This window comes from Scleropages formosus, chromosome 7, assembly GCF_900964775.1.
Source record: "Scleropages formosus chromosome 7, fSclFor1.1, whole genome shotgun sequence".
NCBI lineage: Eukaryota > Metazoa > Chordata > Actinopteri > Osteoglossiformes > Osteoglossidae > Scleropages > Scleropages formosus.
This window is the reverse complement of record NC_041812.1, coordinates 20,302,127-20,318,061: the sequence shown is the minus strand read 5'-3', so window position 1 is coordinate 20,318,061 and position 15,935 is coordinate 20,302,127. Positions and strand designations below refer to the sequence as shown.

Here is a 15,935-nt window from a genome sequence, read left to right as displayed (position 1 = left end):
CAAATACGAGTCATTTAGTTTATTACAGCGTAATAGCTTTAATTCCTTCTATGACCAAGCAAAAAAATCAATGCATATCCTATTATCGCTGCTCACTCTCCATTGCCTTCAATGTGCCCCATCTCATTAGCAGCCGCTCTCATTTTGTGTGCTGCTGCTTATGCTGACTAACGGATTGTTCAGCCTTGTTCTCGTCCTGGCTCTCCCGATATTCACGACATTTAGCATTATTCACTGTGTGCTGCACTGTGATTCCCATAGCAGTCCTTACTCAGAGCGTCATATAGCCAAGGATCAGTGTGCTGTCAGACATCGACCCATGCGCACTGTGTAGGTGTGGCAAACTGTATGCAGTTATTTATGAACGGCAGTTTTCATCGGAATAAACACTCGGGTTAATCGGTATCAGTACATGTTTCCGAAGAGCGGGTGGCCTTGTTTCACCTTCAGTGTGACTATTTATGGACTATTTATGGTCACTGCTGTCCCAGGGCTGACCCCAGATGCAGAACTGCCAAATTTGCAGTAAACAGTACACAAAAATGGTTTTCAGGGATGTGAAGCTAAACTCTTGTAAGTGACTTTAAATACATCAGCAAGGGAAAAAAAGCACAAAATGGAACCTCTTCTATCTCTCGTCTCACAGGCAGCCTTAAACCTTCATTGCCTCAGCAAATTTGCATTTGAGAAGTAGCCCACCCTGCTGGTGGAAAAAGCAATCGTGTGCTGCACAGCAAGAAGGTAAAACTTCTTTGATGTTTTTCTTTTTTTCAGCAGACGGTCTCCCAGATTATTTCATTTGCAGTGTATTGTAGTGCAGAAATTCTGAATTAAATAGCAACTAGTCTGAAAGGACTGCTGTGGTGCTTCCTCGCAGTATAGCTCGCCCTACATTGAGTGACTGTATATGTCAATTCCTCATTTTATAGTTGGATGAAATTCTGATGAAAGTACACTTTCTGCATGTTTACACACACACACACACACACACACACACACACACACACACACACACACACACGAGCCAGTAGTCCATCCATCACTAATCCAATAGTAGCAAAGGAGGTAACATGATCATCCTTGACCCCCCATTCAAAGGAGTCTGTTGATATGAGACAAAGTCATTAACATAAAGATGACTATCTCCTTCCTTCTGTCTGCAGCCTTGGCAGGATGTGACTCAGTGAATAAGAAAATCCAGGGCTCTCTGAGAAGAAATGATGCCATCATGTTGTCTGTGGAAGTCTTACGGTTGCCTGCAGTTAATTTTCAAATGTCAGTACTGCACTGGCGTTTGTCACAGGACAATGGATTAATTGAACAGTTTGGTTTGCCATGCTTCATGCTTGCAAAATGTGCCTATATGTTTAATGGCAGTGGTTGTTCACCCTCTGGTCTCACACATTGTGGTGTTCTCTTTCCAGCCACTTCTGGGATGATACTGATCTGGCAGGAATGACTAGCAGATATTGGATGGGTGGAGAGGTGTTTTTTCCCAGACCTCCCAGGGGCTGGTAACTCCACGGCGGGGGTCGTACGGTGCAAAGGAAAGCAAGGAAGCACAATCTGAAAGCCTCTGGGATCTACCCCACTGTCCTAGTCCTGTCTGTCAGACACCCTCAGGGGAGTCCTGCCACAAACATAACCACACCCTACACCCCCGACCCCAGAGCTAAAGTGCTGACAGAAGAGCTACGCCTGGCTGTGGTAAACAGTCTTTGTTTAACGCTTTGTTTCCTGACAGCTGTGGAGAGATTCAGAGGTCAGGCTTTGTGAGAGGACTAGGGCAGTACCCAATTAACCACTGTCACCATGGGAGGCCGTAGGGGTGTGTGCAACATCTACTGGGTTCAGATGGACAGAAGGAAATGGCAGGATCAAAGCATGGAGATGATGTACAACCAGCCCTGATTGTGCTGCACAACACCTCACTACCCTACCATGGGAATACAGCTATCCTTAAATGTCCAAACCTGTCCAGAGCCACGGTTACAAGAATTACCCAGCAGCCCCTGCAGCTCAGGCTCATGAGCAATGCCCTACTGCAAAGCAGACTGGCTTGTGCCCGGCTAAGTTTTCACCATTGTGGTTCAGGAATTAATAACTGCATGCTGCTCTTTTCACCCCAACCAAGGACAGCATAAAACACTCATGTGTAACATGAACCTGAAATTTATCGGGCAGCCGTGGCCACATCCTGCTTGATACAAACACAATTATTAAAGCAGGATGAGGAAGGAATTCCTGTGGCCTTGGAGTGAATGTGGAAAGCGACCATCAGCGACTGTCGCTGCGGTCTACAGGTCCTCCACGTTGCCCAATTAAGCCCTCAGGGACCAGCATCTGTTGCCAGGGGAGACGCCCTGGAATGTCAGCGGAGACGTCAATGTGGTCTGTCTGCTCTGAACATTAGCGCCGGGGATCCTCGCTGACGAGCTGTCAGACGACCCGTGCTAATTCAACCCAGAGGAGAAAGAACCAAAATCTATAGAAAAAGAGGTTTAGTACTTCTTCTGGACACAGTACATCACTTAGGGAGGGCCTGGCATGAAGGGAGGAAGGGTAGTAATGAAACGAGGTTAATAAAGGGCTTGGACGCATCCATTTCCAAGTCTACAGAGTCCATCATTCATATTGGAAGCGCCGCATGATTCCATTGACTCCAGAAATTGTTTGTGACCTTTGGTTGGAAACATTGCATTTATACACTCTCCTTTGGAGACTTGAGGGACTTGTTATCTGAGTCTGCAAACGTCATGTGGTCGATTTAATTTCAAAGTCAGATGACCCATCGTGAGGAGCTGGCTCGCTGTAAGATAGCCCACACCCACCCACCCGTTTACAAGTGCTGAGCCGGATCAGGGAGGAGTGGAGGTGTTTCGCAGTGCCCTGATGGAAGTGTGCTGTTGGGAAAATTAATTTCATCTGCACACATGGATCTTTAACACCTGGACTCATTCAGAGAGACGAGCACGGCAGCTGTGCTCCTGTAGATGAACTGTGTGTTTATAATGTACAGTGTGTGTGTTTCTTTTAACTAACACGCCCTCATCTGCACAAATGCACATACACACATACACTCACAAATGAACACATGCCCGCTCTCACACACAGGTGGGGTACATCTCCAGAAAGACCCTTGTTATGTCCTGCTAGGCTGGAGCTCTACACCATGGGGCCTGGCTGCGCAAACATAGGTCAGTCAGCTGAACTTCGTAAGTGTAAAAACAGATGGAAAGCACTTAGATCAAACCCTGAAGGAGGGGATGGAGTGTCTGTGATGTTACCTTACTATGAAGTATAGTCACAGTACTGTGGTACTGTTTCCAAGGTTTTGAAAGCCATATTCATTCCTCCCGGTGTGATAAATGTCACAGTTAGATCAAGAGGAATGCTATCGCCACATGCTGTCAGTTCCTAAACTGATCAATAGTTCACTTATTTATTGTACGTACATTTGTTCCTCTAGCTGATGCTTTTCTCCAAAATGACTTTCAGCATGAAGCTACTTACAGTTATCTATATAGCTGGGTAGTTTTTACTGGAGCAATCATGGATACAGAAGGAGTTGGGTTTCAAATCTGGTACACTAAGGTACTTGGAGTCCAAAGGCATGTTAAGGGGACTAAGTTATTTAAAAATTTAGCTGACACTTTTCTCCAAAGCAGCTTACGATTACTTACCCATTCGTACAGCAGACTAATATTTTTACTGTATTCGTTCTGGGATAGTACCTTGATCAAAGGTATAATAGTAGGAGCAAGGATTCAAAACCTGTGTCCTTTGAGTGCAAGCTGGTGACTCTAACCACTCAATTACTCGCTGCCCCGTTTATTACATGTGACTTCCTCTTAGTTGGATACAAAAACAAAGTATGCGTAACTGCAAGATTCTTTCTCAAGATTTCGGAAATTCTAAGTGGATCATAACAACTTCAGTAAGACCAGCTCACTAGTGCTTGTAGCAGTTTATCACTGTGAAAGACCCTTGAAAGCCATCTGTCTGGAATAATACTGCTTTTTACGCAAACACATCTTGCAGCAAATGTGGGCTCTTATGCATCCATTTGATTGCTGTGCTGGAGAGGGAACTGACACCCAACTGGTCTGCTGCTCGAACCCTCTGAACCCTCTACGGTCTGCAAACAATGGCAGGGTGACATCATCGTCAGGGAGGCAACCGTGCTCTTCTGACAGTAAAGGATTCAGCATGGCTGAGCGAGAAGACAGTGATGAATTGCGGCCAAGGAGATTCAGAGGAAACCCTTGACTGGCCGCTTGGGGATGCACTGTCATAGCTGGAGGGAGGAGGAGAATCACAATGAGAACGTTGCGTGCATTGCTGTGCGCAGTGCCAAATAAAACACAACGATGTTTTAGACTTATACATTCATGAACACTACCTGTGTATCCAAGGAAACACCACATTTACTCTGTACATTTAATGTTAATTGCTTTTGTCACTGATCCCTTGTTTTTCATTGTAATACTGTTAATGTTTTTCATTTAGTTGTTTGTGAGTCAAGTTTCAGGTTCTGTCAGCAGGCCAAATGAATAAGATGCCTAATTCATCAGTTCAAATCATCAGCTGAGCTCTCATTCCCACCCATGTCCTTGCCCAACCCAGATACACTGCATGTAATGTTTTTACAGGATCTGCACGTGGTTGAGCTTTGCTGGACCAGGCCATCCAAGTGGTTCTCAGGCCGTAACTTAAGACGCCATCCCAGGGTTTTATGTCTTGCTCTGAAGTCAATTTCACACATGAGAAGCACCCATCGGGAGGGGAGAGGTTTTGGAGAATCGATTGGCCATGCAGTGGGGCCAGGGTGGCACGGTCAGGCCAGGCTCAACTGATCTCTGAAGAAGCCCAACCCCCATTTACCAGGGTCAAGATTTCTTTAATGTTTCCAACCCGTGTTTAAACAATCATTATTGCACATCCCTCTGGTTTCCTCCCACAGTCCAATGACATGTGTTTCAACTGAGCTGGTAGTGCAAAAAGTGTGTGTTTGATTGTCCTGCATTGGACTAGCAATCCACCCATCCAGGGTGTACCTTGTCTTACACCTTGTCTTACACTTTATGCTTCCTGGATTGGCTCCGCACCATCTTCAGCCTGCATTGAACAAGAAGCCATCAATAATGCATGGATGTACCTTGCACTTATTTAACAGGCACCTTTTTTCCAGTATCCTCAGCAGTGTGATAAAGCGTCCGGTTCAACATTTTGAATGAACGATTTGAACGAATTGAATCATTACTTCTAAGGTGATTCCACTCCATTTTTGCATTGCAGTCAAAAGTGTATGTTTCAGCCCAGGTAAAATTATTCCAAATTATGGTGTGAATTCATATGACATTTTCTCAGAGTAGAGGATGGTGAAGAGAAAACAAAGATAGAGTAAAAAAAATAGAGTGAACACATGTACTAAACTCAGTGGAAGGCCACGGTGACAGTTGGATAATCTCTCCTGCGAATTTGATCTATTATGCGTTGGGGAGAGGGGAGGTCGAGAGGAAACATTTCAAGGGGCATGGATACGGTATGTTTGAGTTCAAGCAGAAATTTTGCTTTGTAAAGGTAAAGTTCACTTTCAGTTCTGAAATGCAACACACGTACCTACAAAAGAGCACAGCATGCATACTAAGTGCTCCTTAAAACTAACACACTTCATCTACTGGAAGGTCACACACACTTTATCCACTAGGAGGCAGCCATACTGGGGAAATCTGCATTTTCCAAATCCGAGTTCATCGAGTTGCTTTTGTACAGTGTTGCTCATGTTTTCTGCTGCTGGATAACCATAGTAAGCACTGAACAGTTACTACACAAGGAAATCTTGGCACAGCGTTCTCTCTTTTCGGTTTTTGATGCTCGAAACCCTGATGAGAATTTGATTCCGCTGATCCCAGAAACTATTGGGGACCTTTGGTTGTAAAAATGCTTTATATTAAATGAACATTTATCACTGAATTCATACTGTATGTGCATTAGTGTTCACAGATTTATTCATTTTTTTTTTTTTTAACCTTGGCATGTCCTTTCAGCAATAGGCAGAAAGGTGTCATATGTGTCAGCAGTTTTCAGTCGTGGTTCTTGCGACTTCCAGTGTGTATTGTTTTAGTCTGAAGTATTTAGTTGAGCTATTCAACAGAGTTATTTTACGAAAATGAAAAGAACTTTTTATTTCCAGATTCAGTTCATTTATGTTTAGCAGTGGTGTGGAGGCGCAGTGGGTTTGACTGGGTTCTGCTCTGTGGTGGATCTGAGGTTCGAGTCCTGCTTGCAGTGCCTTGTCTCCCCCCCCCAGCCCTGCACCCTGCGTTGCCGGGTTAGGCTCCGGCTCCTTGTGACCCTGCGTGGGACAAGCGGCTTCAGACTGTGTGTGTGTGTGTGTGTGGGTACGCACGTACTTTAAGATAGAAACATTTAGCATCATGCAGTAAGTATATATTCTGCCTATACAGCCTCTGCATGAGAGGTTCTTAACTTTTTTAAGACCACGGACCCGTTTAAGAATCTGATGCAAGCTAAGGACACCTGGAGAAATGCCCACGAATATGTTCAGAGAAAATGTTGCTCTAGTTTATTGCACCTTAATTTTTTACTAAAGAAATTATGCCATAGATAGTAATATTATAGCCACGGTATTCATAGTCAAACTATACGGTGGCAAATGTGTGATCTGATGCACTTTTGTTTACAAAAAGTACAATATATAGGGAAAAAAAGAAATGTCCTGGCTACTTAGCCCTTCATTAGTTTTCCTCTCTCACCCTCTGGACTCATCTTGTTTCGGTAACTTCCCCCACGCCTCCACTCCTTGGCCATTTCCGAAACAGGATTTCAACAGCACTCAGAGCTCACTGTCCAACTTCAATGACCTAAAACCAAGTAGGATTACTACCCTACCCCCCACAAACACTCACCTCCCTTATCTAATAATAGGATCTCATGGCTTTTAGCTCCTCTCCTCTGCAGCTCTCTTTACTGGGTCTTCTCCTACTCAGAGGTGGCTGTTTAACTACTCAGTTGTCTTGTTGACCACAGAACATCCCATTGTGCTCTCCAAATTGTTTTCAACTCACACAACTTATTGTTCTTACTGAACGCTGGATCAGGCGAGAAGTATAGATTTTTCACAGAAGCTTTTCAGTGAGAAAGGACTTTTTGTAAAAATATTTACTATAGAGTGTAGATGTATCCACTCAGATTTGTCATCAACAATATGACTTGATCTCAGTCTCATAATGGAGAAAATCCAGCATCTGCTTTTAATAATTGGGACCATCTGAGAAATTCTGTTTCTTCAGACAGTCCAGTTGTCGGTGGTTTCCAATGAAACGGTAAACAAACACTGGAGGAAAACCTTCTGTCTGAACGGTTTCAGCACTCTAATATTCTTACCATCCATCCCTGAGAATGTGTCGGTGGTGAACTTCAAGATAATAGGGTTTTTTTAAAAGTGGATTGCTGCAATTATCTCACTTTGCACCTACTCCAAAAACCACTAATGTCCAGTAGGAAAACCACTTAAAATATAAAGCTGTCATCACTGCAGCTGAACTCTGACCTGCCATGGGGCACCTAATCTCCTACCTGTCGTTCCACAGGGTGACTCCTTTGTGTGCAGAGTCAGCCCACTGTTCCCATCATTCATTCTTGAATGCCCTGCAGCTTGTCACATACAGCACATATCTTGTCTTTCTGGAATGATGTGATGTGTGACCTATAGTCTAGCCAGGTCTGGACCTTCTGGCCTAACCTTATCTGATCTGAAGATTGTGTGGACAGGAATCCTGGGAAAATAGCCTATAAGGATTAAGCACAGTTTCAGTCTTTGGAGACAATTACTATAAGCTAGAGTCTGGGGAAGATCCTCATTTTTCATTCCTAATCTCCTCAACTCTGTGGAAAGTCCTGATTTCCCAAGCTTTGCTCGAGCGGAGTTACTGAGCAGCACCAGAAATCCTTGCTTTGGTAACACAGTAGTGATCATCTTGAATTATACAGTAATCCCTCAGACCTTGCTAACTGAATGATTGTGCCGTTTCCCCCACCTAGCCTGATAGCTCCTGTATGCCTTACTGAGAAGCATCACATCTGACACCCTTCCCATAAACAACCCATCCGGCAATATGAACAAAATCATGAATAGCAAGAACTATGGTCTTCTTGAGAACAGCTCCATGCGACTGCTCCACCTCCAACTGTCATACCACGGTTCCATCCTTTCTATATGTCTGGAAGAGCACATCACTCTGCTCTTAAGATTTAAGGTTTGGTTGCAAAAGAAAACAATACAGTTGAACCAGATTTCTTCTAAGGTGATCAGTTACTCTGAGCTCATCCTCGGAAACTCATTTTTCTTGCCTGGAAGTGACCGTGATGTAGTAATACCAAGGGCCATTTCTGTTTACTTACACTCTCAGCAATATATAGGCTTCATGAGCCTTCATGAGTGTATTTTTACAGCTGCTGCAGTTTATTTACCTCATTGGATCTTTTGTTCATTCTGAGCAATGTACAGCTTTCTGGGATTTGTCAAGTGTTTTCATTTCCCTTCAAGTCGCTGTGTCCCAGGTTAGTAAAATATAGACACAAAAATATTAGTCCATGTTTCTTTTTATCTTATTCACACACCAACGCTGTGTGTGTCCTTCATTTGGTTAACTGAGTGCTTAATCCAGTCTGAATGTGTCACAAAACAATAATTACAACCAATTACCTGCCAGAGTGAGGAACCTCAAATACTGAAATGACTTTAGCAACTGGCCATAGTCACAAGTGACTAGTGGATGGACATGTCTAAGTGGACACAGCATTGGGACACACCACTGTATTGATGAGGGTGGCGAAAAGATGGGACTTAGTGGGAAAAAGAAGTTAGTGAAGGAAGTTCACATTTATATTTGCTAATTTAGCAGCTGTTTTTCTTAAAAGTGATGTACAACTCAATAAAGTAAGAGTGCATTTCACCAAGAGACAGAGAGATAAAGATGCAGACACATGATTCTCAATGTGCAGTCAATTACTGTAATAACCCTGTTTAGCAAACATACATTATATGAGCGCCTGCATGTAAAATTGGTGAAGAGTAAGTTTTTAACAGATAAAGTCATGTCTTTTAACAACAGTATCAACACCAGGTTTTGGCAACAATAAGCATGATAACAATTTCATAACAATTGTTTCTACAGAAGTGACATTCAGATACAGACAAGAACAGGAAATTAGTACTTAATAAAGCTAAAAGAAATAAAAATAACACAAGTCCTGCTAAATTTCAAATGCACCATTAAGATTTAATTCTAGGCACATTCAACCACCCAGTTTCAATAACCGCCTGTCCTAAGCAGGTTCGCGGTAAAGCAGAGCCTATCCCAGAGGCATTGGGTACAAGGGTGAGGGGGGTACACCCTGGATGGGATGCCACTCCATTGCAGTGTAGCCATACATGCACACATGACCCAATGAGGTAGAAAGTAGAAAGTGACAGAGAGAGAGAGGGAGAAGAGAAAGAGGAGAAAAGTGGAAAAGAAGTAGAGAGAGAGAGAGACCAAATCAGAAATGCAAAATTAAGCTGTAAACAGCAAAAAAAAAAAAAATATATATATATATCTATACATATATATATATATATATATATATATATACACTCTGCCACCCTCCCTCTGAGAACTTGTCCACCACCACTTTTTCCAGGTGCCAGAAAACAAATGTACCTCCTTTATCCCTCACTGAACATCCCTGCCTATACCATCCACCCACTGACTGAGGTTATGGGGAGAGATGTAGCGTGAGTGGCGGGTGGGAGGGGGAGCAGATCTGTGGCCTCGGTGGTGACTCCAGGCTCCTGCCAACACACTGACCTGACTATGGTACCTGTTCTGGAACTCCCCGAAGACACAGAGGTCAGGGGTCACTAAGAACCCCCGCACACATCAAAAGAGCCCTTTAAGTTTGAAAGCCCATATTGTCACCATGTGTCAGCCATCAGGTTGAAAGTGTTAAAGTGTTCACAAGGCTCAGCAGGTATCTTCAAGGCTGCACTTTTCTGTCTCGGATTATTATAGATACCGCTGCAACAAAAACCTTCTCAGAAATAGTGGGAGAGCACCAAATTCAGTTTCTCTTCATTCTTCCACAAAAAAGGAGGGAAGACCACTGACTGGAAAAAATGACTTTGCTTTTTACTTGCCATATGACTTCAGTACCATTACACCTTTGGCTGCTTTCTAAAACTAGAATTAATTACCTTTCAGACTATTCTGTTAGGTAATTCTAGGTAATTCAGTTAATTACTGTTCAGCAATATTTGATGTAATAAATAAAGACCTATGTTTAAAACGGTATGTACAGATGGTCACTCTGCAGCACTAATAGGGACCAAAAAGTGCTTTTTCATGGGATATTTCTCCAGTAAGAAATAACGGAAGGAGTGTTAATGTTAACCATTGTGTGTAATGAAGGCACTGAAATTGTCACAAAAAAGGACCAGCACATTTGCAAAACAATTTACAGCAGAGCAGCATTGTATAACAGGGATCATCTATACTGTACCTTCAGACATTTTGGGCTCTGTGAATAACCTTTAAATTAGTCAACAGAGAATGTGTTCAAATACACACACACACACATTTGCAGAACCGCTTGTCCCATACGGGGTCACAGGAAACCAGAGCCTACCCGGTAACACAGGGCGTAAGGCCGGAGGGGGAGGGGACACACCCAAGACAGGACACCAGTCCGTCACAAGGCACCCCAAGCGGGACTCGAACCCCAGACCCACCAGAGAGCAGGACTGTGGTCCAACCCACTGCGCCACCACACCCCTGTGTTCAAATATTAATATTTAAATAACATATACTGTTTAATTCTTCAAGATTTGAGGCACTTTCAGCAGAACCACAAGTAACCTTGGAGGTCTATGAAAAGAGGCACTGCTCCAGGCCTCACACTGGACCTTGTAGCTCTAGTCAGATCCAGAGCAGGTGTAATTAGGGGCCAGTTGCAGGCATTGAATTTTGCTACTGAGATCATTGTCTGAAATCACTTTTCCCCTACAGGGTTGCAGGGAGCCAGAGCCTAACCCAGCAACACAGGGCACAAGGCTGGAAGGGGAGGGGACACACCCAGGACAGGATGTCAGTCTGTCGCAAGGTACCCCAAGTGGGACTCAAACCCCGGAGCCACCAGAGAACAGGACCCAGTCAAACCTGCTGCACCACCACCATTCCCCCCCAAGTACACACACACACACTGTCTGAAACCACTTGTCCCATATGGGGGTCATGGGGAGCTGGAGCCTAATCCAGCAACACAGGACATAAGGCTGGAGGGGGAGGGGACACACCCAGGATGGGACACCAATCCATCACAAGGCACCCCAAGTGGGACTTGAACTCCAGACCCACTGGAGAGCAGGACCTAGTCCAACCCGCTGCACCACCACACCCCCCTCAAGTAATTATGTTTAAGTTTATTCATTTAGCAGATGCCTTTCTGCAAAGCAACAAACATCTCAGACAAAATACAATGAGTGCATATTACATCAACAGAACAAGTGACTTGGATGCAGACATAAGATTCTAAAGTAATATTAATTATCATATTCCACCATATGAACCAGTATACATTACTTGAGTAGCTGCATAAAAGTTTATCCACACACACAAACACACATCTTTATAACCGCTCGCCCCAAACAGGGTTGCGGGGAACCGGAGCCTAACCCGGTAACACAAAGTTTATCCATTAATCCACAATTTCTAAACACAAAATTATTGAATATAAACATTTACCTCCCACAAGCTGCTGCATAAAGGTTTCTGCGGCAATAATAAAGAAATAGTTTTATTGGAAAACTGAAGAAGATCTGCAAGAATCACCACCCCATGTCTTTGAAATGTTGCAACACTGTGTTCTGTGCATGTTCAATGTTCCCATATGCATTATTCTGAATAATAACATGAAAAATGTACGTATAAATTCAGAATTTGTTTTCCTTTCTTCATTAATTGTATGTATATAGAGTAAAAATAAAAAATATAATTTGTTGTCCTATACGTATGCATGCATACCTTTACTAATTTAGAGAGAGAAGTCAAAGGGGTGCTGGACTGGTTATTGCCTAAGGGGTACCAAACATCCTAGTGACAACTCTGTCCCTGGTTAAAGGTGGGCCAAGTTCCTCCAGGCTCCCGTGGGTGTCCTTTAGGGCTAATCTAGGATGGTCCCACCCTTGCAATACTGCTGTCCTTCAGAGCCTAATCCAGTTAGCTGAGCCTCCCTGTCATCCTAATCTGCATAGAGTCCATTGCTTTCCAGTGGCGAGTTGCCTCCGCATCCTCTGGAATGCCAGGCCATTGCTGAGAAGAAACTGCAGGTACAACTCCGCACCGTTGTGGACCCGGATCCCTTTCGTTCACTCCACTTGGATTTGTTCAGACCCTCGCCCAGGGGCTCAGGTGACAGTGCTGTGGGATTTGGGGCTGGTGCTGCTTGTGTGCAATAGGCTGAGGTCACTGTGTAGCTTTAAGCTGTAAGCCTTTAGTCATAATGGCTAAGAGAGACGGACCTACAAAGTGGAACAGCAAAAGGGGGTCTGGTGTTAATTTGTGGTTTGAAATTGTGTTTGGAGTGTGGCAACAGTACAGGAAAGCCAGGTTATTTGAATGACGCCGCTAAAATGTTTTTGGAAACTGACAGCCGAGGGTAAGACACGTTGCGTCAGTGAAGAGAAAACACTGAAGTCGATCTGAAATGTGGAGAGACTCTTTTTTTCCAGAGCGAAAAACACCAGCAATGTTGTTTTAGCTGTGTGAGTATGTGTAAGACAGAGAGACGAACAGAGACCAAAAAATTGCTGAACTCAACCCCCTGAAAACCTGGGCTACCCTGCCCTACTCGTTTATGATCACTCAGCACATTTAAGTGTCAGGCTAATGAGGCAGGTGTGCACATGTCATACCTCTGCAATGTGAATTGTGGGGCAAATTCAGGACGATGCCATCGTCTGCCGAGGGCAACGAAGCTCACGGAAGAGAAACGATGAACACCATGGGGGCTAAGTACCCTAACACCCAAGCAGATGTTTACACAGCTTGGTTCTTATTAAAAAAGTTCAAGTATATTAAACAGCGTGAAGCCCTTGAGCAAACTTGGAATATAACGCAGTATGTGTCTGAATGCAGGACAAGTCCTACGCACACAACAAGTGAAGGTCAAGTCAAGTTTTGCAGGTACTAGCAAGCCAACTCACAGAGTATTCAGACAATGTGTAGAGAGGGAAACTGTAATGCATTGTATCTGCCTCCACCTAACAGAATAACTGATCATGAAGACTGGTCAGTTACAACAGCCATGACGTGTTACAAAACATCTTTCCAATGGCCTTCGGGAAGCAGCCAGATTCTTTCACTCTTCCACTTTGTGGTAATCCGTTCGCTTGCTCTGCCAAAGGGTGACATCTCTACGCATGTGCTTTGCACTATTAGTCCTTCTGCAGTTGGCATTACTAAAGGTGGTTTATCTCCCGCGTCATCTGTTTATTTTCTGCCGTTGCACTTGCCTGTGAGAGATTAGTGTCAGTGTGGTCACCGATGAGGCGGCGCCACTCAAACGCAAGTCACACGTTGACAATCAAACGAGAATTTTCAGTTACTTCAATGGCAATGAAAGCCAAAATGCCTTTGACCACATTTTTACGCTATAAACCATCTGTGAGCCAAAAACAGTAGTTTGTGAAGGAGAGGTAGAATACAGAGCACAAATACGACACTTTTCTTGCACCTAACTGAGGTTGACCTTCTGGCATTTGACTTTTCAGTTATTTCCTAGCCAGTTCCATTTTTTTGCCTTTTTTCACACAAAGAAATTATTTTCACAAGTTGCTTTTGTCACTGAATAATACTTGATCATGAGTGAGAAGGATTTCAAGCCAGAGCCTAAGAAAGATTCATCTCCTGTATACAGCCTGGCATTTTGATTCTAGCTATTTCCCTGTTGCAGGATGTTTAGTTGGGTAGTGAAAGTGGTTCCCCAACCCCCAGAACCTTCTGGAAAATTGGCAGGGGACAATGCAAACAATGCTTCAGCACAAGTAAGACCTGATTCTTTCATGTTAGGCCTTTTCCTCTTTTGTTTATGCATGTATGTACATGTGATGATCTATTAGATAGAAAATAACCGTGTTAGGGAGTGTAAAATTGTAGGTGGGTTTGAGGTTTTCTGTCTACATAAAACATATGAAACCTTATGAAATGACTAGCAAAGCATGATCATGTTGATTTATTTGGGTTGTTGAAAATGTATTTTTCCCACCTCTCCAGGAAAAGAAAGGGATATTTCAGAATGAAGTCAAAAAAGGTGAATATTTCTGGTCTCCAAATGTATAATTACTCTTCAACCTTCATATATTAGAAAATTATAAGAATAGGACCAGGGCTGCACTATCCATCAGAACATGATGTTTATAAGATCAGTGAAAAACTACCCTGCTTTATTGTGTAGTAAATTGTAGGTTAATGACAATAGGGGTTAATAGAGAATAGGGTGGATGAACATTGATTCAGAAATTATTTTAGTTCAGGAAATAATATGAATAGTATTAAGTGGTCTTTCTTTCCTCAAAAGTATAAATGCAAGAGGTTCATACATGATACCCTCATCTTCCATATATTGTGTTTTATTAACTGATTATACAATAGGAGAATTGTATTATTGCAACTGTATGCTTAAACTTTCCAAAAATGCAACTTATATAGGATTAATCTGCAGCACATACATAATTGAACATAGAAATGCATATAAAGCTACAGGTTTAATGCCTCTTGTTTACTCTTTTTGTTACATATCAGCAGAACCTGAGACAAAATCTGCAAAGGTCAAAGAAGAAGTAACAGAAGCAAACAAGTAGGCCAGTGTGTGCATTCGCTCTGTGTGTGTGTGTGTGTGTGTGTGTGTGTGTGTGTGTGTGTGTGTGTGTGTGTGTGTGTGTGTGTGTGTGCGTGTGTGCATTTGTGTTGTTTGTGTGTCCCGTGCAGTCCTATGTATACTCAATCCCTTCATCACAGCAGCAGCATTGCACTCAAATTCCTCCTCTGGTCACTTGCTTATGTCACAAAGGGCCCAATACTGAAAGCCTGCTGATTCCCAGTTTTGGCCAAGTGATATCTGTCCAACACCATCTGCTATGATCATCAATGTAATTGATATATGATTCTCTATTCTGTAGGGAGCTACTTCTGTAATGTGTACCAACACAACAGTGGGATGAATCCATGAAGTTGTACTTTGATCCTTATGTTCATGTCATTTGCTTGTACTTTTGTATTTTGCCAGTTGTACGTGGTTTTGTAGAAAAGCATCTGGTAAATGCATAAATGTAAATGTAAATAATATCTATGGCTGGATGCCAGACCAAAACTGTAAGTGCGGTGTGATAAAAGGGGAGAAAAATCACATATTAGCAAGATCCAGGTCCTGGATGGTACCACTGGAAGATAGTAGACAGTCATACTAACTGATTTGAAGCACTGATACTTTTTAAAAACTGGGGAGAGACATCAGATGGATACTAGTGGGATGTGCAATTAAGAGGTAGGGGTATCAAATGCCGGGATGGAACAAAAGGGGAAGAAGTCACAGTGCACCAAAGGGAATCGTACCATGCAGCCACAGCAATAGGACAATTCCAGTTCTGATTTGCATCTAGAAAAGAATGCGTAAGGAGTGTATTCTGTAGCCTTCTTTGACACTCGTAGTCCTCTCCTCCTCCCCCTCTTTCTTCCACTTTGCTTGTCCTCAGCAACCAGGGTGGGGTGCTATCCTGGCTCTCCAATGGACTGGCTAGCGCATTGCCCCAACCCATTGGAACTGCCCAACTTGCTCAGGCCAGCACCAATGGCAAAACAGAAGCCAAGGTTGGT

At 43.3% G+C, this 15,935-nt stretch overlaps 1 protein-coding gene across 1 annotated transcript in view; it reads left to right on the top strand.

Annotated features, from left to right (window-relative positions):
* LOC108926218 (cyclic nucleotide-gated cation channel beta-1-like) overlaps window positions 1-15,935 on the top strand; it is a 61,828-nt gene that overhangs the window by 16,267 nt on the left and 29,626 nt on the right. The window contains exon 3 of the mRNA XM_029253543.1: window positions 15,815-15,929. Within this exon, the coding sequence (XP_029109376.1) occupies window positions 15,815-15,929 (115 nt within the window). The remainder of the gene's footprint in view (window positions 1-15,814; window positions 15,930-15,935) is intronic.